This window comes from Sinocyclocheilus rhinocerous, unplaced genomic scaffold (genome assembly GCF_001515625.1).
Source record: "Sinocyclocheilus rhinocerous isolate Xijiao unplaced genomic scaffold, SAMN03320098_v1.1 scaffold432, whole genome shotgun sequence".
NCBI lineage: Eukaryota > Metazoa > Chordata > Actinopteri > Cypriniformes > Cyprinidae > Sinocyclocheilus > Sinocyclocheilus rhinocerous.
The window spans coordinates 302,874-329,394 of NW_015627225.1; the positions used below are offsets into that span (position 1 = coordinate 302,874).

At 36.8% G+C, this 26,521-nt stretch overlaps 3 protein-coding genes across 10 annotated transcripts in view; 1 reads left to right on the forward strand and 2 right to left on the reverse strand.

Annotated features, from left to right (window-relative positions):
- Positions 1-108: 108 nt before the first annotated feature.
- LOC107721833 (cytospin-A) lies at positions 109-14,930 on the reverse strand. Its single transcript, XM_016530005.1, has 12 exons — positions 14,874-14,930; positions 13,616-13,677; positions 11,634-11,990; positions 10,577-10,650; positions 5,329-5,708; positions 3,667-3,751; positions 3,474-3,540; positions 3,261-3,339; positions 3,051-3,156; positions 1,990-2,106; positions 1,848-1,907; positions 109-1,369 (listed from the first exon to the last, which is right to left on the reverse strand). Exons 2-12 carry the CDS (start codon positions 13,653-13,655, stop codon positions 1,280-1,282), a joined length of 1,455 nt encoding a protein of 484 aa, XP_016385491.1. The 5' UTR covers positions 13,656-13,677; positions 14,874-14,930; the 3' UTR covers positions 109-1,279.
- Positions 14,931-19,391: 4,461 nt separating this feature from the next.
- On the reverse strand, positions 19,392-24,681 carry LOC107721138 (glutamate-rich protein 1-like). 8 transcript variants are annotated; one of them, XM_016529016.1, is made up of 7 exons: positions 24,513-24,681; positions 24,225-24,232; positions 23,893-24,025; positions 23,311-23,451; positions 21,434-21,799; positions 21,032-21,223; positions 19,392-20,063 (listed from the first exon to the last, which is right to left on the reverse strand). In XM_016529016.1, exons 1-7 carry the CDS (start codon positions 24,610-24,612, stop codon positions 19,984-19,986), a joined length of 1,020 nt encoding a protein of 339 aa, XP_016384502.1. In that variant the 5' UTR covers positions 24,613-24,681; the 3' UTR covers positions 19,392-19,983. The 8 variants fall into 8 exon arrangements, with proteins under 8 accessions (XP_016384502.1, XP_016384494.1, XP_016384510.1 ...); XM_016529008.1 differs by having other exon boundaries at positions 24,225-24,265; XM_016529024.1 differs by having other exon boundaries at positions 23,893-24,033; positions 24,225-24,265; positions 24,513-24,630.
- Positions 24,628-26,521, forward strand: part of LOC107721130 (disks large-associated protein 2-like) — a 150,826-nt gene continuing 148,932 nt past the window's right edge. The window contains exon 1 of the mRNA XM_016529000.1: positions 24,628-24,691. Coding sequence (XP_016384486.1) covers positions 24,674-24,691 — 18 coding nt within the window. The 5' untranslated portion in view covers positions 24,628-24,673. The remainder of the gene's footprint in view (positions 24,692-26,521) is intronic.

Sequence of the window (26,521 nt, forward strand, 5' to 3'; positions counted from 1 at the left end):
CATATATCAAAGACCACGTCTTTAAACCACTAAAACGGAAATTAGGAATAGAAACATAAATAGGAATTTCTAACGGTGACAGAGAGAATGGAGAAACAATTTTGTGCGTAAATGTTTGTGCCAGAATAATTTTGCGCAGCCACTGACATTCGAGGCTGTTGAATCTATGATGCCTAAATGTCCCTTTCAAATTCATGAATATTTTCTTTTAGTCCTACATTTTTCCTACACATTCTCACGTAAACAGGCTTGCCAAGCCTCACGAATTTGTCAGGGAAAACTACACGTCTGAATGCGCATTAAGAAAAACAGAGCTAAACAGTAAAAACAAAACATTGATTTATTAATGCTTGTCTTTGGAATCTTATTTTCCTTTAATATATACATCACACTAATGGTACTTTGGTGTCAGAATATCAATGATGGTTTTGGGGCTCAAAGACAACAAAACATGATGATATTACAGCTGCTGAATGAATCAGATCGGTTCCTTAATCAGATCACAGCGAAAAAAACATGGCACACATACAAGAGTAATGATTTCTGTGATTTGAGATTTATACTGTAGTCCAGGTCTTACTGTATAAGAATCTGAATAAAAAAGAGCAAAATGACAAACAACAAATTGAAACTGCAATACCAAATGAAAACCAACAGAGGGCAGAAAGCAGCAATAACAAACAAAACAGTCATTTTGATGGACACTCCTCATCCAACTCAAAACCCTACTTTACACTGGCACTCCAGCCTTTCTCAGGAGATCTATAATACTAGGACAAGCTATTCAATAGCATTCCAGCTCATCTCAGTGGTGTGAATGCAAAATTGGTGCAGGATCCCCAGAAGTAAGCAACCTGCTTGCTTCCTTTTCGGGCTCTCAGTTCTTGGCACAAACAATTTTGAGCTAATCACCTCAGCTGTAAATGCTGACTGGTTAATGGCACATCAAGAGAGCACATAGTCACAAGCCCTTAAGTCCATTTGACAGCTCTTCAATATAATATAATGAAACAAGCAATTCATTTGTTGCTTGCAAGAAGTCAGAATATGTGGCAGTGTTAGCAGGCCATGCTAACCAGCAAAACCTTCTCTATTACAAACCTCTTAGGTTTTGTCCGAAAATCCGATCGCAGACCAACAGCTAAAGATCCTAAAGGTCCACTTTAAGGTTTCTTTAAGTTGTGTGCTCCCCTCTGAGAATATACTGTTGCTGTGGTGGAATTTTGAAAGCATTCGTGATCACGGTATAAATGATCAGGACGTGTATATATTCCCAGTCTTACATCTCAAAGTGGCGGTAGATGCTCTCTACGTATTCCAGAACTCTGTGCCAGTCCGGTGCTTCTTCTTTTAGCATCTCCTCCACCGTCTGAGGAACCACAATGAAACGTTAGTCAGAAATGAACAACCACACAAAATCATACTAATAGTCATATTTGATTAATTTCCATGAATCATGTTTGAGTTATTTTTTGAATCACGATTGTGTCATTATCATATCAGCCAATCATGTCTGAGGCATTTACATATCCAGTCAGTCATGTCTGAGTAATTCTCATGTTTAGCCAATCATTTCTGAGCCAATTACATATCTAATCAATCATATCTAAGTTATTCACATGTCTATTCAATCATGATTGAGTCATTTTCACATCTTGCCTGTCAAGTTTCTCATTCTCATCTGAAGTCAGCACCAATATCTGACAGATGTTTTTTTTAATTCAAGCTGGAACTAATTAATAGTGCATTGCTTGATTTGTTTGGTGGCTGAATCATGGTGTAGTAATTACATGATTGAGTTATGAAATTAAATACAACTGTTTAGAAAAAAACTCAAGTTCACGCACCAGCGATGCAGAGATTCCAAAACTTTCTCCAGTCTGGAATGCAAGAGTGAGATTCTCTTTCTGTGGATAAAACCATCACCATTATCATAACCCTTATGTTAATATGTTTGCATGCAAGCCATGCGTATGAAGTGTGTATTACCTTATTCTCTGGACTGAGTTTGTCATATGGTATGTGAGAGGGGAGGTAACTGTGGTAAATCGCACAAAAGGTCACACCATCCACCCAGCAACTGCTGAAATTAGTGATCTCAATATTCTGAAAGAAAGACAGGAGGCAGCAAAATAAGACAGAGACAGGCAGATACACTAGATATACAGTAGTCAACATTTGAAGTGGATCAAAAAATTTCATCAAAGTTGTCCTAAGACATTTTGGTTTTAGGTTTTAGGACAACTTTGATGAAAGTTTTTGATCCACTTCAAATGTTGACTACTGTATAGTATATATATATATATTATATATTCTACATAGTAAGCAAAAAAAGTCCCTATTATTTCACAGATAAACACAACAGAATATACATAACCAATACAGTTCAAAATGCTTATGAAAGAAGTCTCTTATGTCCAAGGCTGCATGTATTTGATCAAAATACAGTAAAAACTGTGCTATATATATATATGTGTGTGTAAGATAATTTTTTTCTGGATTATTTTATTAATAGAAAGTTCAAAAGAACAACATTTATTTGAAATAGTTTTTTTTTGTAACATTATAAGTGTCTTTACTGCCACTTTTCATTCATTTAATGCATCTTTGCTGAATGCATATATACATTTTAAAATAAATATACTAATTCTGCTACATAAACAATACATTTCTTTTTAAAAATTGTACTGACCCTAAAGTTTTAAATTGCAGTGTAAATCTAGTTGACTTGCTATTAAGTGTCTCAAAAAACAAACAATTCAGTGACTATTTCAATCTTTAAAAGTGTTTGTTGTTTCAACCCAGTAACTTATAAACACGACTTCCAGGCTTCCTCTTGCAGGCAGACTGGTAAAAAAATACCTTGTGTGTCAGACTAGAGCTTTCCAGACTGAGAAAGTGCTTTTCAGTTGTGTGTACAATGTGCATCAGACAGTCAGTGAAAGGATTGTGGGTGGTCTATGCTGTCTGAGGCTGAGACTAGGGGGTGTGTGGCCGACTGCCAAGTTTGATCTGTCAGCTATTTAGTTTAGTTTGGTTGAATTCAGTACCTTGTATCCCTGAGTTCTTCCTTGACACCAGCGAAGCAGGGAGTTCCGTCTGGAGCTGCCATGAAGCCTCAGCGACCTGAGTCCTGATAGGAAATCCTCCTGTGTCCTGATGGGAAAGGTGATTCATGTCAGTTCTCTATTATCTGACAAATTACTATAATGTTTCTCATGAACGAAGGGTGGAAAAACAGGTAACAGTGTTTGATTCACCTTGTCCTGTTGATCTTATTTGTCACATCTAAAACCGAAGAGTTGCATGTCTGTAGGAGTGAATTCTCCACTTTCTTATCTGTTGGACATGCATAGACACGCACACTAAATAAATAATTTGTGTCCGTATGAGTTTGGTATGCTAGCAAAGGAACAAATATTCAGTGAAATCCAGTCAACTGGATATTGTGCAAATGGAACCCGTTTACACACCTCTATTGGAGCTGGTCTTGTTGTTCTGTTGGTCTAAACTTACTGCTTGAGTCTTGCTCTGAGAAGTCTGAAGTTATTAGACACTGTTTACTGATTTTTAATGTTAAATATTTTAGATACATAATCATAAATATCCAAAAACGAAAGACTGAAAATAGCAGAAAAGGAAATATTTTTTTGTTTTTCTACTCACAGATACTGTTGTCATAGTAACGGAAGGTTGGGAAGTACCATTTACTACAACAACAGGGTAATCTGAGGGCAGCCGGCACAGGCTCCTGCAAAATGATGGAATGATCCATGAATGTAACATGGGTCACACTGTCTCTTTGACAGACTGTGGACTGTAAACAATGAATCATTTAGAATCACTAAACAATGTTGTCTATCGGTCAAATCGCATATGTCTAAGGTATGCATCAACTGTGCTCTGCTTCACAATGATTTCTTGAAGGAACTCACTGGATGAACAGACAAACATGAATTAGACTGAATCGGAATCCATTCTTTGATTCCGTTGGGAATCAAGAGTACTTTAGATTCCAAAGGTGGAAATTGATTCCATACAGAGGAATTGACTTCACTCTAACATGTTCAGATGTAACAGGTCCATTACCTTGATTTCCAAACTAGTACATGTCCCATGATTCATATAATAGACTTGAATCTTTTGATTCAGATCAACAAGAAACTTATTTATTCTGTGAGTGTTCCATAATTACATCAGTAGGTAGTGATGAGTGAGCATCTGTTAGAGTACTGAGTGATTCATTCAATTATTCAATCATTCACTCAACAGATTCATTCCAAAACAAAGCTGTTATTAACGGAAACTCCAACCAAACACTAATTTAAAATACAGAGAAAAGGCATCTAAAAGATATAGACATTTGTACTATCAATCATAATATTGTAAAGTATATTGTTAACACTTTACATTAAGGTTACATTTGTTAACATTAGTTAACTACATTAGCAAACATGAATTAACAATGAAAAATACTTCTAACACATAAACCTTTATGTTCACATTAATATCAACCTTCACTAATAAATTCTTAAAATCAAAAGATGTATTTGTTAATATTATTTAATGGACCACAGCTGACATGAACTGACAATGAAAATGAATTAGTATTAATTATCGTTACAAAAGATCAACAATATTGCACATTGTTGTAAGTTAGTTGTATTATTGTATTACCGGTATATTTTACATTAAATGTTTATATTGTGCATTTATTCAATCTCAAAATTTGAGCCTTTGTACAGTGGTGGCCAAGATTATTAGAACATTAGTATTTTCATTTTTCACCAGATAAAAAATGGTTTTAAGCCAGTTATTTCTATCTTTTGCTGTAGTGTGTCAGTAGGAAATATCAGTTTACATTTCCAAACATTCATTTTGCCATTAATTGTAATAATCCAGTGAGATTTTTGTCTGACAACAGCCAGTGCTCCACACAGAGATCTGATCTGTTCATCATCATGCAGTCTGTCTGGAGTGACATGAAGAAACAGAACAAACTGAGACAGACTAAATCCAGAAGAACTGTGACAACATCTCCAAGATGCTTCAAGAACTGGATGATGATCAGATCATTTCTCTGTGTGCAGCACTGGCTGTTGTCAGACAAAAATCTCACTGGATTATTACAATTAATGGCAAAATGAATGTTTGGAAATGTAAACTGATATTTCCTACTGACACACTACAGCAAAAGATAGAAATAACTGACTTAAAACCATTTTTATTTAGCTGATGAAAATACTAGTGTTCTAATAATTTTGGCCACCATTGTATGTATAGGATTTATTTTATGGCAATTTTTTGACATAACTGGAAAACACTCACCTTGACCTCTCTGTAGTACCAGAGATGCGCATTTCTCTTTTTCCCTTCATTTCATCTGTCCACAGTTGATCTTCGGGTCCAGTTCTCTTCCCATAACCCTCCACTTGTCTCTCTAGGCCCCTAATTGCCGGCGCCCCCTGGTGGCTGCCTGTGACCTGCTTCAGTTTCTGCTTGCTCTGCTCCAGCTCAACTCTGAGGCTCTCTAATTGACTTTCGACCTCCCGGCGACCCTGCAAGGCATTGGCTAGCTGTGTGCCCAGGTCCCGCCTTGCTGCTCTTAAAGTACTTAGCTCTTCCTCAGCTTCTGCCCTCAGTCTGTCTGAAACCACTAGCGCCACCTTCAGGTCAGCCTGGAATTGGTGCCACTCCTCGCGTTCTGCCTACAGAATGAGATAACAATAGTCATATTAATTGGTATGTAAATATAATAAAAATACATCTTTTAATTAAATGTTTTATAATAAAATATACACAATATATTCAAATATATATACCAATTTGATGGGAACATTGCTGTTCACACATGCCAAAAAAACCTGTTCCTCAAGGTGTCTTTACTCTATTCCAAAACAGACAGTATTACTAGGAGGAAGTGGGTCTCTGGTCTTTGAGAGCAGAGCAGTAGACCGAGGATATGAATGTTTTCCTCTTGGATAGAGTTGTAACTCAGCTGTGAGTCTATGAGGTCAAAAGGTTTGTTGTGAATCTCACCGCTATGGTGATCATACTGTGCTGCTGTCCACAGCTTACTGTTTGCTAAACACACACACACACACACACACACAATATGCTTACATTAAACTTCACTCTTAGAAATCTGAGCTTGTTCTGCACGTCTCAGCAAGATCAGTAACGAGTCCTCTTTCAGAGACATGAAACGTATCCTGTACTATTTACATGCAGTGGTCCAGGGCCATTTCATATTTACACACACACACTCAGGAATCCTTGTCCGCTTGCAGCCTTGAGCATGTCCTGACGATAAAGTGATTTCTAAATAGTTAGATGTCAAGAAATACAAGAGTGATTCCCTAGAATGATAGCACATGTAAACAAATAGTTTCATTATCACAATTTAAAAACATCATGACTGATCATTCTTTCTTTCTCTCTCTTTCATCATCTATTTAATTTCTTGTCTCTCTCTCATTAGAACTGACTGAAACTCTGTGTTGATTCAGCCAGAGAGAAACTGACTCATATAAAGACAAACGACTGACTACTAAAGTTATCGAAGTGAGTAGCTCATTATTTTGCAAATCTTTACAACAACATAAAACAGAAAAAGGTGAGGACAATATGCAGGCAAAGTCATTTAGGACAAAAGATTCCAAAATTGGGGGAAAATTCATAAGAAAAAAAAGAAAAGAAAAAGTTAATAAGATGAAAGGGTGGAGAACAACTACTGTATGTAGAAACTTTGAGACATGAGACCAACTGGAAGGCTGCTATGAGCTATAGAGCTATTATTTTGTGGGGGGAAAAAAAACGACACTAAGCAAAAATACTGGTATGTTACCTTTAGCCAAAGTTATAAAATTATATGGTTCTTGACTTCTGTAATGATTATTTTAATGGCTTTACAATGTAAGCATCATAACAGCAAAAGCATCATAAGTATGTATACATTGATACTATATGCATGTTTTCATAGATTAGACGGTAGTACCTTAACCTGAAAAAGGTTGAAGACCCCAGCTTTGTCTAAACAAATAACACTGAAGGAGGATGGAAATAGAGTAGGAGGAGAGAGAGAGAGAGAGCAGGGAAAGTCTCAGGACCCTCTTCATCACTCCGAGGCCTCCAGACCCCAGCTGGAGCTGATTATAAAAAGAATACACAACATTACACTTTCTCACACATAAGAGTCTATCAAATATAGGAACACAGACATTGGGGGGTATTTAGGTATTTCTGCAATGTGTTTTAAATTTTAAACCCTTTACAATATTTGGCAAAGCACAATGTAAAATTGTTGGCTGCACACTTTGTTTAGCAGTGTAGCTTTGTGTAATTTTGTAGTATTGTATGCACTACAATTATTTTTTAAATCTGTAGTTTAACTTATTGATGTTACAATTAACATTTCAAACCAGTATTAAATATCTTGCTTCTGAAATACACTAAAGAATACACTACATGTCGTATAATATCTGAACAGATTTTAAAACACTAGGCATCATACATCTGCTGACTTTGTAAATGGCTACAGCAAGAAAAAAATAAACTAAACGACTGAAAATCAGACTTTCAAGTTATTCAGAAATCCGAACAACAAACTCAGCCACAAACATGTGCCTCGTTGCGAGGAGATGCATGGCAAATGAAAACAATGTTTTTTCAAATCAGCTCAAAATATCAAACACATTTGATATCCTCCGACTGGAATCAGTGAGCGACTGAATCAGTCAGAAGCTAAAAAATCGGTCTGTGCCCATTTTACACTATGCCATTTTCTGTGAAATCTGTCAGCTCTGACTGACCAAAATCTGCAAGCTGTCTCTGACTTTCTGCAACTAGCTTCAGGGCAAAAGTTTTGTATTCCAGCTTTTAAAGGAAATGAAAAGACCAGTGATTATTACTAGTGATATAACGCATCCTCAATGACTTCATAATAAGAATGGTCTGTCACAGGAGGGATTTTCAAGCATTTTACCTTATGATGCAAAAGAAAGCTTTTCCTATTAGCCAGTTTAATTCCTGAACCATTTGCTCTGAAAAGACACTTCATTTTATTGATGAATAAGAACGGAGTGCAACAGCATTAACACATGTTGGCAATCACCCAACCTTGTTAAAGTCATTAAATTCTGTCTTTCTCTCTGCTCACACTCATAGCTTTCCAGTCATCCAGACAGGACAGAAACTGACCCCACCTCCCTCTCTCTCTCTCTGGACAGTGGTGATGTTTTAGACATCAGCTCATTGACTCAGTGGGATTTCTAAGGAAGTACCACACCCATGATGATAAGAAGTTGTTGCTCTTTTTTAGGGCTTTCGTACAGTGTGTGTGGGGGTGGATAGAGTGCGACTCTCTCACCCTACTTGACAACCCCTCGCACACACATACACACTACATAATCGCTACACTCGACTACACACACAGAAAAGCGCCCACAGACAAGTGCGTCTGACACAATGGTCTAATACACTTTGGAAAGGTTTTTCCAGCCGAACCCAAAGCCAGCGTGTGACTCCTGCATTCAGCTCAGTCCATCTGGAACTGATCCGCCAGCTTCTTACATTCATAATGTGTGTGTGTAAGATTGAAACAAAAGCTGCAGATGAAGGGACCCACCACCACCCATCAAACACACACCCATAACATATTTTGTGCTTTGTGAGTATAGTCATTATTAGCACATGGGTTTTAGCATTTTAGCAATGTCCAGCAGAGCGAGAGAGATTGTTGACATTGCGTGTTAGATTCAGGTCAAAATGAAACAGGGAATATTACAAAGCGAGTGACTCTAAATCTTATGAGTGAATATGAAAGTTGTCTGGTAGTGATTTAATACATGTTGTGCATCATCTCTGTCTTCTGGAGAAAGCGCACAACAGCAAGGCCAATTGTAGTCTACAATTGGCCTTGCTGTTGTGCGCATGCTGGATGAAATCATGCTACAATTGCATTTATTGAGCTTTGTCAGTCTGACTATAAAAACGAAATAAACAAACAAACATCGGAAAAACTCTGATTTCAGACAGATTAAAAGGTAATTTTTAATGACATTTTAAAGTCAACATGAACCGGAAATAGTGACTAAATTTTCTTTTGTATTCTGACATATATCCAAGTTAAACGGCATCTTGAATGGTGTATGTACAGCAGGACTGTTTTGGGAATTTATTGGATTGTTGTCATTTGCTAATTATTGTCCCGCTCTTGCACCAGTGCACAAAACATTGATTGTGAGAGGGAGGGGAAGTTAATTTTTTCTGATTAAAGATTATGAGGGCACATGATTTTTTTAAATTATATGCACAGATAAATCATTTATAATAAATAAACACTGCAACATTTCATAAAAAAAAGAGTTGTTGATTTTGATTTGGTGACATTAAAAAGATCAATTGGCCAGAGGAAAACTAGTCCTCCGACTGAGAGAACTGGAGAACCCAATGTTTGTTGCAAAAACTGCCCTGATACTATTGGATCAGAACAAATCTTAAACTGAATTGAGCTGAATAATGACACTATTGTCTGAACTTTACACAGTTATTGAACTGAACCAACACTGAACTGACTGGAGCTGAATAATAACACTACTGACTTGCTGCAGCTGCTTTACAGCAGAATTTGGATTTGTCCTATTTTTGAAGTTTGCATGATTGAGTCTATTAATTTCCTGTTTAATACTGTAAAGCCGCTTCGAAATAATCTCTATTGTAAAAAACACTATAAAATAAAGTTGACTTGATTGTCCTATTATTAATTTGGTTCATGTAAGCGTGATTAGTGGTTGAGTTGACTTGTAAAGATATGTCAGAAAGCTGGGCAGTAACACACATTCACTCTGTTGTTTGGTCAGTGAGTCGTTACATGCTGACTTCTGCTCTCACAGTGGCCAAACAAAAAAGTTTTGTTCTTGCAAGAGCTGAACAGAATTCCCCACATCCCCCTCAGTATCTCCTGTTCACTCCCTGTTTCCATCTGCGTCTCAATCACTCCTACTACTTCTGCAGGCCTGACATCCTGAATAGCTACTTTAAGACCAGATAATGGTTTTGTTGTTTACAAGTTGTTGTAACTAATTTGAATAAACTTGCTCTTTCTTTCATACTAAATCTATCTATTCAGAAATCTATGCAAGGGATAATGATTTCCTTTGCTGTCCCTTTCTTTATCAATTTTTCTCTTTTCTGCCTCCCTCTCTTCCTCATTCCTGTCAAAAATATATCTTTTTTTAATCGGATTCCTTGAGACTACCAGATTAGGCCCATGTTAGAGAACAATAACATAAACACAAAACGCTCACAAAAACCATGTCCATTCCTCAGCTAAGACAGGAAAGGAGTCATTTGTAGGATTGCATGTCCCATAAGCCTTTGCTGAAGCTGACAGGCTGTTATCAGGCAATCCTTGACCTGTACCTCTGGGAACAATGTGACTTCCTGTCTTCAAAAGAGGGAATTTTAGAAACCAAAGTGTCAAGCACAAACTGAATGTCAGGGTTTGGAGCAGCTGAGACACAATGTATCAGTTGAGAGTACATGGATGCTACAAAAAGAAGCAAATGTGATTCACCTGAATCTTCTCCTTACAACTTCTCAATTCCTCCTTCATCTTCTCCCTCTCCACCAGAAAACATTTTAACAAATCTGAAAAACATAAAAAAAGTGATTCTCAATATTAATCACATTATAAATAATATTAGTATTTGCTAAGCACATAATAAAGCAATAAACCACAAAAGGAAATGTGTTACTTTAAGTTTACAACAGTAGTAAAACCATTGCAATGCATGACCTCAAATGGTTTATTGCCTTTATAAACCCACAGAAACAGGAATATGATAAAAGTGATACAATTGTTTAATAAATACTATGTAAACAACAGCTGTGAATAAAAATCTATAAAGGTATTAGTGGTTTTCAAGAGGTTATTCTTCAGGACCCAGATTTAATATTGGATATCAAGTGGCAACCCAACTATAAAAAATTAAATAAATAAGTAATATTTGATGTACTCTGGGTTGTATTTCCTTTTACCTTCCACAGTTTTGTTCAAGGTTTTCTAAACCGTCTAAATCTTCTGCGAAGCGATTTCAACAACAAAAGACAAGCCAAATATAAATATGCATGCTTATTTGGTTAACTGCATTTTATTATTCGCATGTAGCATGTTTTCCTTCCTGCTGTCCATGATCAGAACAGACCAGCGACACTAGTTGAGACCCCTGAATGCATGTACAGTAATACACTGAGAATGTTATTATGTGTAGAACACTTATTCAACATGTTTAAGAGTATATGTAGTTCATGTAAATATGTACATGCTTCAATTAATGAAAGAATGGACATAGCATGACTGTCTAACTCACCATTTAATATGTGCGTGGATTCTTCAATGTTGTTAAGCTGCAGTGTGTTCAAACACTCCTGTAGAAGTTTTGCGTCCACTTCTGTGTCTCCATTCATACACACATCTGAGAGATAAGACACCTGCCCAGGTGATTACATTGAGAATGTTATTATGTGTAGAACACTTATTCAACATGTTTAAGAGTATATGTAGTTCATGTAAATATGTACATGCTTATGAATTAATGAATGAATGGACATAGTATGACTGTCTAACTCACCATTTAATATGTGCGTGGATTCTTCAATGTTGTTAAGCTGCAGTGTGTTCAAACACTCCTGTAGAAGTTTTGCGTCCACTTCTGTGTCTCCATTCATACACACATCTGAGAGATAAGACACCTGCCCAGGTGATTCTGTCATCTTAAGTCCCTCCTCAGCCTCCTTTGCAGGCCCTGTCCTGCAGTCCAACAATGGCTCATCATTCTGATTGGTGGAGCTCAGAGCGTCTTGAGCTGATTCAGGGGTGGCTGTGCTTGTACAGTTGGAAATGGACACCAATTGTGTGGTTGGTGAGCAGGTAGTAACAACACTATACGGCGAGGCGGGAGGTGTTTCATACATTTCCGCAGCAGTGCCTATAGAGAGACAGAGGTTGAGCTCTCAGAACTGACAGATGTCTCTTAAAATAAAACATTTCCTGACATAATAACTTCTGTGCGTAGATTAGTCTGTCATAGAAATGAAACTTTATTTCTGTTATTCATGGGATGTTCAGAATGTGGTTAATATATGAATGGTTTCAGGGGACAAGAAGACACTGTCTGGGTACAGAATTATGTGACTACCAAATGAAATCTAATACAGATTTTTTTGTTGTCTCTTTATCTGGATAGATGACGCTACTATCAACACTACTTTCCTAATCACATTTTGTTCTGGTTTTCCAGTAAAATATCTAAACATCTTTTAAAAGAATGATTCAAGATTTTTAAATGCATTTTAAAATAATAATAATAAAAAATATAAATAAATTACATATAAAATATCCTTTTGCCCCTATTTTAAGTGTATCTTTCAAGAACATTTATTTTCTTTTCCTTCTCAGATCAGTCAACTTAGTAAGAATTCTGTATGAAGGACATAATAACTAGATTTTAAGTATAATTTGTTCCATTATTTTAAGAGTCTATGGAAGCCCTTTGCATTTTTTTTTGCTATTCCCTTAAGCTCTGTAAAATCCATGATCATTATAAAATGTTGTATATAATTTCCATTGTTATGTTGCAATAAAAAATAAAATCTATTTATTTTTCATACTCCATTGGTAAATTTTGGCAACAAACAACTTAAAATTTTGTCTGTTCTTTACACAAAGCTATTGTATAGCTTCATAAAAACTAAATTTATGACACTTGCACCATGTACAAAAGTAAATCATACGAGTTTGGAATGAGTAAATGAATAATTTTGGTTGAACTAATCATTTAAGAAAAAAAGTTTTCTAAAAAAAAAGGCAGGTTTCACTATTTGCTCTTTTTGAATATGAACCAACAGGAACAGATTTGATTGAAAAAAATAAAATCAATTTATTTTTCATACTCCATTGGTAAATTTTGGCAACAAACAACTTAAAATTTTGTCTGTTTTTTACACAAAGCTATTGTATAGCTTCATAAAAACTAAATTTATGACACTTGCACCATGTACAAAAGTAAATCATACGAGTTTGGAATGAGTAAATGAATAATTTTGGTTGAACTAATCATTTAAGAAAAAAAGTTTTCTAAAAAAAAAGGCAGGTTTCACTATTTGCTCTTTTTGAATATGAACCAACAGGAACAGATTTGATTGAATGTGTGTGAGTGTGAGTGTGTGTGTGTGTGTGGGTGGGTGTTCTTCATTAAGAAGTCTTTGTCGTCTCTCTTGGTGGGAAAGGTTTGCTGAGTCAGTGAGTCTGAGGGCTCTGGACACCACCAATAACAGGGAAGAATGTACAATACAGTATTCCAATAATGACTCTCTCTCTCTCTTACATTTAATAACTCTCCTGCAGTTCTTTCTTTTTCAATATTCAACATTCACATACCTGCGTCACACAGCACTCTTTTCTCTCCTTATTTTTCATGTTTATATATCTCTCTGTCTCTGTTGATATTTTTTCTCTTTTGAAAAATTATTTTGTATGTCCCTGCACCTTGGAGGTATCTCAATAAAACACATAATATGTGTGTGTGTGTACTTGTTGTCAAGAGCAAGTTACCTGAAGACCCATGTCGTTCTTTTCCAGAGTTATTCCCCATGTTACCAACAGCTTGTTTCACTCTAGAGGATAAGTCAAAGAAAATCATACACATAGTTTATTCACACACATGGTCTATGTCCAACTATTGATCCAATATCCAAATAACAGAGTTGTGTTTCCAAATCTACATATCAATAACTCTAAAGATATATATAAAAATATTTTGTATTAGTATCTCTGCCCATACTGAGTTCAGAGATATTCAGAAAGCTCTGCACCAATGGCAGGGAAATTTGAATGAGGTTTGTGGTAAACTTTGCATGAAAATGCAAAAGCCCATGGACAGTGCTAAATTTACACTGCTGTGAGAGGCCAGGGAGGGAGTGTTGTAAAATTATATTCTATATGTCAATTCAAAATCAATAATATATAGAATATAAAATTGGGTCTTGTAGGGAAGAGACAGACTGATAATCCCTTTGACTCATTAATATTCACAGTTTTTTACTGGTAGTCATAATATCAAGACAACTGATAAATGGCACCATTTGATTGGTCTCTAAAGAACAGCTCCCAACAATAATGACATTACATCACTGTATGTTCAACAGGTAAAGTAAATTGTATAGTTTGCATAATAACTTTTTATAGCCACTCAGTCTAAAGTGAACAATGTATAGGATTTTAAACTTAGAGAAACAAAACAAACATTAAATTAAATTTGCTACCATTTTGATCCCAACAGAACTAGCATGACGATTTTAAGCAATACTGTTATTAATACTGATAATACTATTAACAGTTTTAATAATGTAATTGGTTTTTTATTGCTGTAGTCTGTAAAAATATTTTTGTAGTCTAATCAGTTTAATGAATTAATAGGCTACTGTTGTAATCTAATAGAACAGATCAGGATTAAAACAATAATTAACCACTTCCTTTTCCCCTAATTTCTAATTGGTTAAAACTTATTTAAAGCCGTTACAACACTTAATTTCCAGCCTCTCCTACTTTATAGCTAATAATATCAACTAGCATATCACTTATAATATCACTTTAATGAACCAGCAACTTTTAATAAGTTAATGAAGTCGTAATAACAACAACAACTTTAAAGCAATATAATAAAAACAAGGAATAAACAAGATTACACGAACAGACAGTATTACAATATAGGAGAAAAAATTACCGCATATAATTATTATACAAATGACTAATATATATATACCTATACGATAGCGAAAACAATAATAATGGATAGTTTTGTTGCTTACACCGAATCGAAGGTCTTGTATTCACCGGGACTGACTTCCAAGTTTTACATGTTTGTCGCTGGTGGAGTCGCACCGCTTTACGGGACGAGAGCAGAGCAAGAGCATGAGCAGACTGCAGGATGTGGGTATGAAGCCCGGTTAAAAACGGTCCTTTTGCCCCCTCATGAGGACTGAGGAGTAGTCTACTACTGGAGACGGCGTGAACTAGATCTAAAGCTTCATTCAAATGATCTTACTGTCCTCAGCTTTTGAAGGAGCGACAAACACCCTTAAAATCAAATGACTTTTGTTTTTGACAAAGTTTCTTTCCATCAGGAGTCACGTGCGAGTACATTCTTCTCATAAACATCATCATTATTAAGGGTTTGTATTAATTTATAAAGCTTAACGAACTCTATAGACAGCCTGTCAGACAGTTCACCTTAACCTTAATTCTGACCTGATGCTGACCTGACCCTAATCCTAATTTAAAGGCTTACCTTGAGGAGAAACAGACGTTTAAGATAATGTTATTTAGCCTTTAGTTTATCTGACCTAAATTACTGCAATGCAATAAACTTAAGTGATTTTTACCGCAATAAAAAAACATACACCATGAAACTAAATGACTTTTGAAAAAGGCTAAGACAAATTATTTTTATATTTATTTTTATTTGCATAACTTGTAAATCCATACACAGCTACATTTTTTGTATTGTTTATAAGATAGACACTGCTATTAGGGCTGTAATACTGTAGCCATATAAAACAGCTAAAATAAACATTTAAAAAGATTATACATAATACAAAACATAGCAGAACAAGCATCCCAAATATCTGCATGTAGTTGCATTCTGTGTGCTGTATACAGTACTGTTTTTAAACACACCATATTCTCTCTGTAAGACCTGAAAACCAAGCCAATAAATCAGCTCCTGACTCATTCACAGCCTACCTGTATGTTTACATCTCATTAACAAGCCCTAGTCAATAAATTTAGCAAACTAATCTTCAGGAAGTGGTTTAGCTTAGGAAACATGCCTGTCACAGTGGGTGTTATTGTGACTGTAAATACATTTCTAAGTAAAGAGCCAGTCATTAGGACGCCATTGACTGATGTGCACATTATGCTTGGTATGTGGGCTTGATTCAGCATATTAAAATTCAGTGGATTTCAGAATATCACTCCACCAGTGTCAGCGCCCAAGCATGACATCATCAAACCAATATGCCTGTATATTTACACATATTTTTAAAAAAATGCAGGTGATTTTTTACAAGGATGTCAACTTAATGTATTACTCATCAGCAAACCGACAGTTGGTCCTTATCACATATCTGCTGAATCATCTGTGCAACTTCGGCCAACCTCATAAATACACACAATCTAATCAGGCCAAACTGGCTTTCTTGTACAAAGGCACTTTCCAAATAACTACAGACTAAATTACTGACTATGCTCCATCTTACACAGTAAGACCTCACAAGTCCCTTGTATGGCTGAAGGTTTTTTTTTGTTTTGTTTTCATATGTCAGGTGATGCCTTCACAGGTTGCTCGGTGTCACCTGTGCTTTTGATTTTTTGATCCTGTTCATCCTTTTTGATGAATGCCATTGAAGTATTGGCTGAAGCCAGACGGGCTCGACCTGGGGAACCGGGGCTATCGACATTAATGGCGGGTTTGGACATCCAGTGCAGGATGCGTGTGGAGGGACGGTGGTGAACAGCGAGTTGGCGAGAGCTGTATCCAGACATTGCAATTCCCAATGCACCCAGAAAAACAGCCACCCGCGGCACTACGAGATTGTGAGCTCTTTGGGTCACAGTCTGTACGACGGACGTCTGAAAGAGAGTGGAAATCAATGGTTATATTGTATGATGAACTGACAAACATTAACCTTCAGGTCACGTTCAATTAGAAACACCTTAACCTGTCTGACTGATGACTCATTTAGTTTGGCTGTGAAATATGAAATGGTTAAATAAAGAACTCACTAAAGTAAATCATCATGATAATTCTGTAACAACTTCAAATGGATTGTAATTACAACAGTTTTCTAATGTTATAATGGCCAATTAAAGGCCTAATTTGAGATAATAGCGATTGAAATCAGACCATGTGGAACGTTGACGTTCAGTTAGAAACACCTTAACCTGTCTGACTGATGACTCATTTAGTTTGGCTGTGAAATATTAAATGGTTAAATAATTAAAGAACTCACTAAAGTAAATCATCATGATAATTCTGTAACAACTTCAAATGGATTGTAATTACAACAGTTTTCTAATGTTATAATGGCCAATTAAAGGCCTAATTTGAGATAATAGCGATTGAAATCAGACCATGTGGAACGTTGTAAAAATTCTTGAATTATAGAACAAAAAGATTATTCACTATTACATCAACATCCAGTAAGCTTTATGAGTTTAGCCCTGCAGTTCTGCCCCAATTTAGGTGTAAATACACATACATATACAAAACTATAAACATCTGCAGATGATTCTTTAAGTTTATCAAAGTTTTTTTTTTTAATTCATAAGATTCTTTTACTCACCTGCAAGTAGCGGATGTGTCCTAAAGCAGGACGTGGAGACCAAAAAACATCAATTTAGTCCCTAGGCCTCGAAGCTTTGTTTGTGAGCAGGACTTCTTCCTCTGGTTCCTTGTTTCTCTCCTTCTGAAAGAAGGAGGTTTCTCAGAGGATAGAGCTCACTCCGGTTGGACTGCACGTCTATCACTGTCTTGCTCTGATCAGAGCTTATATAGAGAGAGAGGCCCCGTCTGTCTGTCTCTGTCTCAATGAGATTACCAAAATGAGGCTAGCATGCACTTGTTGGACATGCTAGTTATGACGACAGTGGCAACTGTGAGGGATGCGGGGTTAAGTTGTTGTGAAGGACGACATCCTTGTATAGCCTGGCATGTGTAAAGCCGGAAAGGGCTATAAAGTCTAGTCACACAGGTCAGAGGTGACCCAGTTATCAGAACAAAAACAAAACAAAACTAAATAAAAAAAAAAAAAGTATAATTTTGAATATATTTATTTGAATATGTTTTAAAATTGTATTTATTCCTGTGATGAGTGCTCAATTTTGTGTCACATGATTCTTCAGAAATCATTCCAATATGCTGATTTGGTGCTCAAGAAACATTAATTATCAGTGTTGATAACAGTTGTGATGCTTAAAGGGGTCATATGATGTGATTTCAAGTTTTCCTTTCTCTTTGGAGTGTTACAAGCTGATTGTGCATAGATAAGATCCCTGAAGTTGCAAAGACTAAAGTCTCAAAACCAAAGAGATATTCTTTATCAAAGTTAAGACTCTGCCACGCCCCCCTAACTACAATAATGTACAGTATTTGAAAAATAATGTGTTTTTTGAACATTAAAGCAAGTCAACATATTCTGTTACACCAAATACACAAAATAATGATCTTTAAAAAAGCATCATATGACCCCTTTAATATATTTTTATTTATACAAGAGGCTTTATTGTAGCTCAAACATTAATGTAATGCAATAAATGCAATGGAAAGGGATATTTTTTTCTGACCCTACGCTTATGGATGCTAGTGAAGATCCTAGAAAGGGATTTAAAAACAGTATATCGCAGATGTTTCTGCCACCATTTTGTCTCACCTAGTTAAATATCTGTTTGTTGCTACACTTCGAAATGAACCTGTCTGGAGTTTTGCCTCAGGGTAGAAAACATAATAAACAGGGGACGGCAGAATATTGTCTTTCCCAACACAGTACTATAGATCCTTTAACCGCACAATGTTTTATCTGTCTCAGGGCCTCACTGGGGACTGACAAATCTTGTGTTTTATGAGGACCTGTTAAATAAATAGGCCTCACTCAGTGGCAGATCATTTAGTATGTTTAAATTAAATTGCTTTTCCGAGCACTTCTGACTGGCAGATATTCGCTCCACCTCTTTGCAGGATTGCCTCTCATCTTCTGAGTGGATATTCAGTCCTGATCCATAAACTGTAAACCAATAAACTGTGATATTAAAGCTGCAGTGAGCCTTTAGTCTGATATGCTGCATCTACTGCTAAAACAAGATGATTAGCTATTTTATTTCGTTCTTTTCAGCTGCTACTGTATAATACCATCATCACACCTGCTGTGTCCTCCACACCATATTCCAGCTGGTGTAAGGAAATATTTCTGAGAGAAATGGCAGGGCTATTATTTCCCAACACTGTAACATAATGGGACGCAATAAAAAATTATTCTGTCTGAGCCAACCCAGATGCATGTGATCCTATAATGGCAAGTCTATGCTGTGGGTTGCCTTGTGTCGCAGATTAGCACAAACACACGTTGCAGTCTAGAGACGCTTGTATAGCTAAAGTCATTCTTCCTTGACGTCATGGATAAGCCATCGAATCAGTTTAAATGGATCATAGTATGTAGTGCACTGCAGGTAGGTATATCAAACAATCACTGAAAACAAGCACACCTCTGTTTTTCTTTCACAAATTGAATTAAAACTTTAATAAATATCTTTATAGACATTTTTCTAGTCACACTGATGGTCACAGTGGCTTGTCACATTGATGGCCCAAAGTAGCTCATTGAATCGAAAAAGAAAATGTAAATCAGGCACTGGTTTGGGTAAATGATGTTAACGAGCAGTTTAGTGCATAAAAGCTTAAATGTCATGATCCAAAACAGGCTGTGAGATCAGCGAGGAGCTACTGACGTTCTGATGTTAAGATAATTAGCCGCTAAGAGGCTAAACCACAGACTCCTCATAATGAGCTGAGGAAGAACGTTGATCCAGAGTCACGGTCAATAATAATACTTTAGTGTTTGTCTTGCAGTAATATACGTCTCTGGGAGTGTACTGGTGCAGTGTGAAGAAAGAACGAGCAGCAGAGAATGTGTAAAAATATCTTTTTCCTAAGTAATTATTAATGTGAAGGCAGGATAAACTAAAGTACATGATTCTGGGTCTTCAAAATGAATCCAAATTGTTGCTGAAGCTGATTGATCCCGAGTTTCTTGAAATCCTTGACTATAAAACAGCATGACTGAAGATCTCTTACATAATGAGACATTACAATCAGGGACCTGCTGGTTATTCAGTCATTTTCCTCTCAGGCGCTGAATCTGGGGGCGTCATGTCCTCTGCTGTCTCTGCATGGGCAGAATCTCTGCCAGCCAATACTCAATAAGTGTGCAGACTACTGAAACCTCATCTGTAAAACAAGAAAGAGAAAGAAACGATCACATAGTAAATGTGTTTTCTCTAAGGTTTTTTTCTAAGGTTTTATTTATTTATGTTTTCTTCTGCCTGAATTTGATTAATATCTTGGCCAGATCTCTCTTGTAAAAGAGATTAAAATCACAATGGGGCCAAATAACTGCTATATAATAAAAATTGCTTTAGTGAAATGCACCATGGCACCTGTATTTTCATACAAATTTTTGTTATTAGGAAGTCTGAGGGAAACCACAAAACAGAGTAACAGGGTCAATGACCTGCTGGTGGAAATAATGGTGTATGGGTGAAAAAAAAAGGATAAATGGTATGTCCTGTGGTTGTCGTGGAGACAGAGGCTATGTTTAGGAGTCACCATGGACACCGGTGGAATGTCCTGAATCCGCTGGGTGCTTGTAGCTCCTCAGGAAAACACTGATCATCTTGTTAAGGTCTAATCTGACTTCACAAACGCACGTACACATACATGCATACATACATTAAAGGTCATGCAAAAACACTATGGACACATTCTTTGTAAACGCAGATTTTGTTAAGTCTATAAAGCCAGTCTGCAATTTAATTGAGTGGTATCTGTTTTTTATGTTTATAAAAGAAGTCTCTTATGCTCAACAAAGCAGCATCTATAACTATCTATCTATCTATCTTTTTGTTTTCCTCATTTCAATACATGAATAAAAGTATTATCTTCTTTCAAAACGTTTGACCTCAAACTTTTGAACAATGGTATATCTGTGGGCATTTTAGTTGTAAAAATGAACATTTAGCGTAAAAGTCTTTTGGCAGTAAGATCAAATAATGAGTACAGACATGTAAAAATGTAAAAAATGTGGCTACTATTACTTTTTCCTTGGAGTTGTATTCTATTGTTTGCAACCATCACTATGAATCAAAAACACATATGCTTGATGTTCAGACATGGGAGGTCCAAACACCCGCACTCACCTGCATGTAATGTGCTTGTGTGTCTGAATTCTTGCAGCTGTGATTTTAACTGCCCTTCATTCTTCACCAGTACAGCCCTAAGTCCACACAGCCTAGAGATCTCAGCAGGGGGCAGCGTCCTGCCTGAGAGACGAGAGAACAGAGCCTCCGCTGCAGTGAGGGAAAGAGAGGGGCCGCTTTCTACACAGGAGCCTGAAGAGAAGAGTAGCAACATTTACGTTTATTTTATTGCTGTTATATATACATATATATGAATAAACATTTATCTAACAAAGATGCATTATATTTTTTTACATAGTGGCATTAGTGGTAGTGTATATTTATACCCGCAATGTCCTTTATATCCTCATTAATAAGGAAAAAATATATATAATAATTTAAGTGTATAGTAAAATGTTATACCAGAGTATTTGAGATCAGAGAGGTAGATCTCTTGTGTGGTACGAAGGAAGTCGAGCACCTTCTCTGAATTTACATCTCCTCTCTGTGCGTACGTGAATTCAACAGCTCTTGCTCGAGGCACCAATCCAAGAGCTTGGACTTTCTCTTTGTGACGTTTTTTCTTCATCTTCCTCTTTCTGTTCTTGCTGAGCTGCTCTGTGTTGACTGAGCTTCCAGTGTCCCCTTCATCACTGGGATGTGCAGCATCTGTCTGGCCCAGTACAGCGCCCTCTGCTGGAGGGGTGGACACTTCCTCTGTGGTATTGGGTAACACTTTTTTCTTTCTCCTCCTTTTCCTCTTCTTACGTAACTCATGGTCATCAGCATCTGAAAAATCAAAAAATGGCTCATTGGTGAGGAGGATTATGGACTTTCTCACAGCATTAGAATTATTACAAAGGGTTTTTAAATCCGACAGGTTCAGGCTCCATTCTCTGGAGGAAGAAGTTTAAAGTGGCTGATTTGCCATGAACAGATTTAAATAAATTCACTATAACAACTGAATGACATCAGTTACAGCCTCATTACATTTATGCTCTTGGTAGACTCTGTCAAATAAAAATCATCCTACAAGAAATGTGCATGTACTATAAGAAGCAATTACCAGAGTGGATAGTGCACACACACACACACACACACACACACACAAACACAAACACACACACACCTTTGCCCTTTCAGTAGTTTTCTGCAGGCATTTCAAGCTCCTCAGGATGATACAAACACACTGAGATGTGCCGAGCTATTGATTTTTTTCATCTGTATTCAGAGCCGAGGAACTGACCGCACATCTGAGCAGCACACCGCAGGAAGCAAAGATTCAGCTCATCAGCATACAGCTCATACAATGAGACCAGTTTGTAATAAAGGAGGGATGAGTGAAGCCTCAATAACATGGACAGTGTGTGTGTGAGTGTGTGTGAGAGAGTTGTGAGCGAAATTTTGCCGCTCTGCAGGTCCATTGAGGTCTATTCAGATCAATAGCAACAAAAAGATGGTAGGAGGAGGAAATCTGCAGAGCTTTTTAGTGAAAGAGGAGAGGAGTACAACATGAACACTAAGCCAAACACTGCATCTGAATTAAAAGACTCGCAATTGTGGGATGATTAAAGTGTAATAAAAAAATGTCACCACCTATGGAGAAGGTGCTTGGTTTTGTCATATTTTGGATGGTATTACAATTACATTTCATACAGGACAAATACACATTTCCAAAGGATGTTACAAAGGATGTTAAACAGACCCTCAATTTGGTAAACTCATCCTGTCAATAGAACAGGAAAAGCAGGAAAGAGTCTCAAATTGGCCTAAATAAAATGTCACAAATGATCAGAGCAAATCAATAATCTGAAATAATCTCAATCTCTGATTACCTTTTGTTTGTGTGATTTAAACATACAAATTACTCATTTTGAGTCTTTTTCAAGATGAGAAATCCAAACTGTTTTTGAATAAGGTTGTTAATTCTGAGTTTTTATTCTGGTGATTTGATCATCTGGATCCACAACAAGAGATGCACAATTAAAATAAACAAAAAAAAAAAAAGAAAAAATCACCAAACTTAAAAAACAACAACACATCAGACAAAATAATTCAAAAGTAAAATATAAATCAGGATATCAATATACAGCTGCAGAATGGCTAATATTATCTGCAGTGACTAATAATATGTCAGTATTATTTGCAGGCATTACCAGGATCACTTCACCACAACTACTGATATCCATTTCCTGCTGGAGAGTGTGATTAAAAGAGAAATAAAAGGAGGGATGGTGATGTTTTTCATCTAAGAGATAAAGTGTTATTAATCAGATACAAGAAAGTTGTTAACAACTCACCGGCTGGGCTGTCCTCGGAGTCAGTGGGATCTGGATTGGATGGTGCGACCAAATCCTCCCCACTATTAATGAGGTAGCCTTCAGGAGGAGGAAGAACAGTGTAGAGCTTTTTGCCTTGTACAGCTGTACACTTCTCATTACCTAAAAGAGAGAGAGAGAAAAAAAGAGCAGTCAATTCCCTTTGTTAAAACTTCAAGGGAATACTTTGCCCAAAAAAAGAACATTTGCTGAAAATGCACTCCTCAGGCCATCCAACGTGTAGATGAGTTTGTTTCGTCATTAGAACAGATTTGGAGAAATCTAGAATTACTTACTCACCAATGGATCGTCAGAAGTGAATGGGTGCCGTCAGAATGAGATTTCAAACAGCTGACAAAAACATCAAATAATCCACAAGTAATCACTGCAGAGGATCTACTGGTGAGAACGTGATGTAATGCTAAATTTATCCAAATCTGTTCCAATGAAGAAACAAACTAATCTACATCGTGGATGGCCCGAGGGGGAGTAGGGGAGTGCATTTTAATTTTTTGGGTGATCTATTCTTTTAATGACTTAAGCAAGTATGAAGCAAACTCTGACCTGACTTCTTGGGTGGGATGGACTGAGGTCTTTTTACAGGTGGCACAGGTGCAAGTATGCTCCGCTCCTGGGCAGCAGGTTGCAGCATACTCTGCTCTTGGGCTGCAGGATATAGTCTTTGCAGGACCTTGGACTGGAATACTAATTTAGAACATGTATATAATTTTACAGTACTTTTTATATCCCAAGCATGGAAGCTAAATGAATAAAGCTCGTTTATAGTCAAGCCCCTGATGTCAACAAAAAGCAAGTGCAGGTTAACTTACAAGGATCTGTAGCACGTGAGCAGTGTAAACATTTAAATATAGTTTTATTCAGTGCTTCTTTCTTACCTTCTTTTCTGACGGACATATCAGCGGCAGAAATGTATAACCTTTTTCCTCAAGAGTATACAAAATTTCACACCATTATTATAATTACAATATACTTTTCGAACAGGTGTAAACAGTGGTGAATGGTAAGACGCAGCTCAAGTTTTCCATCTTTAATTTATGACTATTTTAAACATTTAATATGGATCCAGGATTTAAAATGTAGCGCATATAAGAAAATGAGCAAGAAAATCGCACACATATGCCATAAACTGCTGCTGCTTTCCGTTGTCGTACTTCCGACCTCACCATGATGGCGGCTGAGCGTGCGACGTCCTGAACTCCGCCATCCAGCGGCGCGGACAAGCGCTACAGCAGCTCCAGGGAGCACCGCATCTGCTGAGCACATGCACTCTCAAAACTTCGCTGCCATCCTCACCATGTAGCCGCGAGCTCAAGGAAAACCTAGAATGTCCGCGTGGAAGAAGGTACGTTCAGCAAACTGTGCATGCCTGTTTCTTGAAACGTGCAGAAGAAAACTAAAGTCTACTCTACTCTACTCTCTGTGTGCGGCGGCGCGCGGGATGCAGAGCTCGGCATTACATCACTCACCTGCCGAGAGAAGGCGTGACACTTTCACCTATTGTATTTCAAGTGGATTCAACCAAAATTCCGAACATTTGCTTTTCTAGGTTTGACAGAAATGCAACTTTTATCTAAGTTTATTTAACAATGTATTTAACATTCTTGAACACTGATCATGACTTGTAAACGACTTCTTACCGTCTTTGTTTATAACTGGCTAGTGCAATTTTTAAAACTGCTAATTATCCATACTTATTATGCATGCAAGATTAAATATGTATATCTAAAACAACATTTTGTAGTGTAGACTCATATGCAAACTGTACTGATACAGTCATCCAGTATTAGGTTATATCTATCCATGGGTAAAGGTCAAATTCTGAGAATTAATAATTGAAACAGTTTAACTGATCAACCACAGATCTGAAAATTTGGGGTGAGAAATTCCTCATGTTGCACTTACTCGATGTTGGGAAAACATAAGATTGTAATTATTACAATTCAAATACATTTCTTAAAGGGGTCATATGATGCGATTTCAAGTTTTCCTTTCTCTTTGGAGTGTTACAAGCTGATTGTGCATAGATAAGAATCAGATGATGTTGGATATTTAACTGTGCACGCAGATTTCCAATATTATTTCATGAAAATTACGTTTTAACTCAAAGTTAATCTTTAAAAACACTAAGACTTTAAATGTGATCTTTTGCAAATCCCAAAATGAATGTACATTTTTTATAATGTACATTATAATGTTGCGAAGCCTACATTTATAAAATGAAGCCACCTGTAGCATTTATAACAATTAATTTTAGTTATAGTATTTTATTTTAATTTATTTAGAATAAGTAGTATGGAATTTAATTATCATCCATTTATGAGTTATTGGCCATAACATAATTATTCAGTATCAGGGCTAACCTATTACAGTCAATCAGTGTTGTAAAGAAAAATTCACCTTTGTTGAGATGGCATTCACACCTCAGTCCAGTTGAGAAGTAATGGATGCTGTTGGGTTAACAGTGGAAGGCTGTGGCTGTGTGTGTGTACAGTTGAGAAGTAATGGATGCTGTTGTGTTAACAGTGGAAGGCTGTGTGTGTGTACAGTTGAGAAGTAATGGATGCTGTTGTGTTAACAGTGGAAGGCTGTGTGTGTGTACAGTTGAGAAGTAATGGATGCTGTTGTGTTAACAGTGGAAGGCTGTGTGTGTGTACAGTTGAGAAGTAATGGATGCTGTTGGGTTAACAGTGGAAGGCTGTGGCTGTGTGTGTGTAGCTTTTGCTGGAAAAGCTTAAGGATTCCAAGATTGCCTCCTATCGTAAACTCACTGCAAATGTGTGAGTGTGTGACTGCAAGAGAGCAAATTTGACAAAATATGCATCCATTATCTAAGCTGTTCTCTAAAATGACTCTAAAGATGCCCATTTTAAACATATTACATAAGCCAGCAGCAGATGCAGTACAAAGCTTCCCAGATGCAGCTGTCTGTCAATGTAAGTGCAGGGTGCAGCATTCATTTGCAGTTTCAAACACCGGCTCTACAGAAATAACTCAGACTGGCAGATTCAGCCTTCTCTGTATCTTGCACTTATGCTGATAGACAGCACATATAACTTGGGATCTGAAGGGTTCTGTGGTCCATGCTGAGAGTTTATTAAAGCTTCTTGTATAGCACCCTTGCCTGTAAATATCTTTAAACATTGTTATTCAGTTCAGTGACTTGACTTCAAAT

Bases quoted from the DNA above. Each gene is read 5' to 3' on its own strand.
- LOC107721138 (XM_016529008.1), bottom strand. From the start codon at position 24,612: ATGTGCTCAGCAGATGCGGTGCTCCCTGGAGCTGCTGTAGCGCTTGTC. The intron at 23,452-23,892 runs GTCAGAGTTTGC...TCTCTCTTTTAG, and splicing joins CATCCCACCCAAGAAGTCAG to GTAATGAGAAGTGTACAGCT. The intron at 21,800-23,310 runs GTGAGTTGTTAA...TTGATTTTTCAG, and splicing joins CTCCGAGGACAGCCCAGCCG to ATGCTGATGACCATGAGTTA.
- LOC107721833 (XM_016530005.1), bottom strand. From the start codon at position 13,655: ATGGGGAATAACTCTGGAAAAGAACGACATGGGTCTTCAG. The intron at 11,991-13,615 runs GTAACTTGCTCT...GTCTCTCTATAG, and splicing joins AGAACGACATGGGTCTTCAG to GCACTGCTGCGGAAATGTAT. The intron at 2,107-3,050 runs GTACTGAATTCA...TCTTTCTTTCAG, and splicing joins GAAGAACTCAGGGATACAAG to AATATTGAGATCACTAATTT.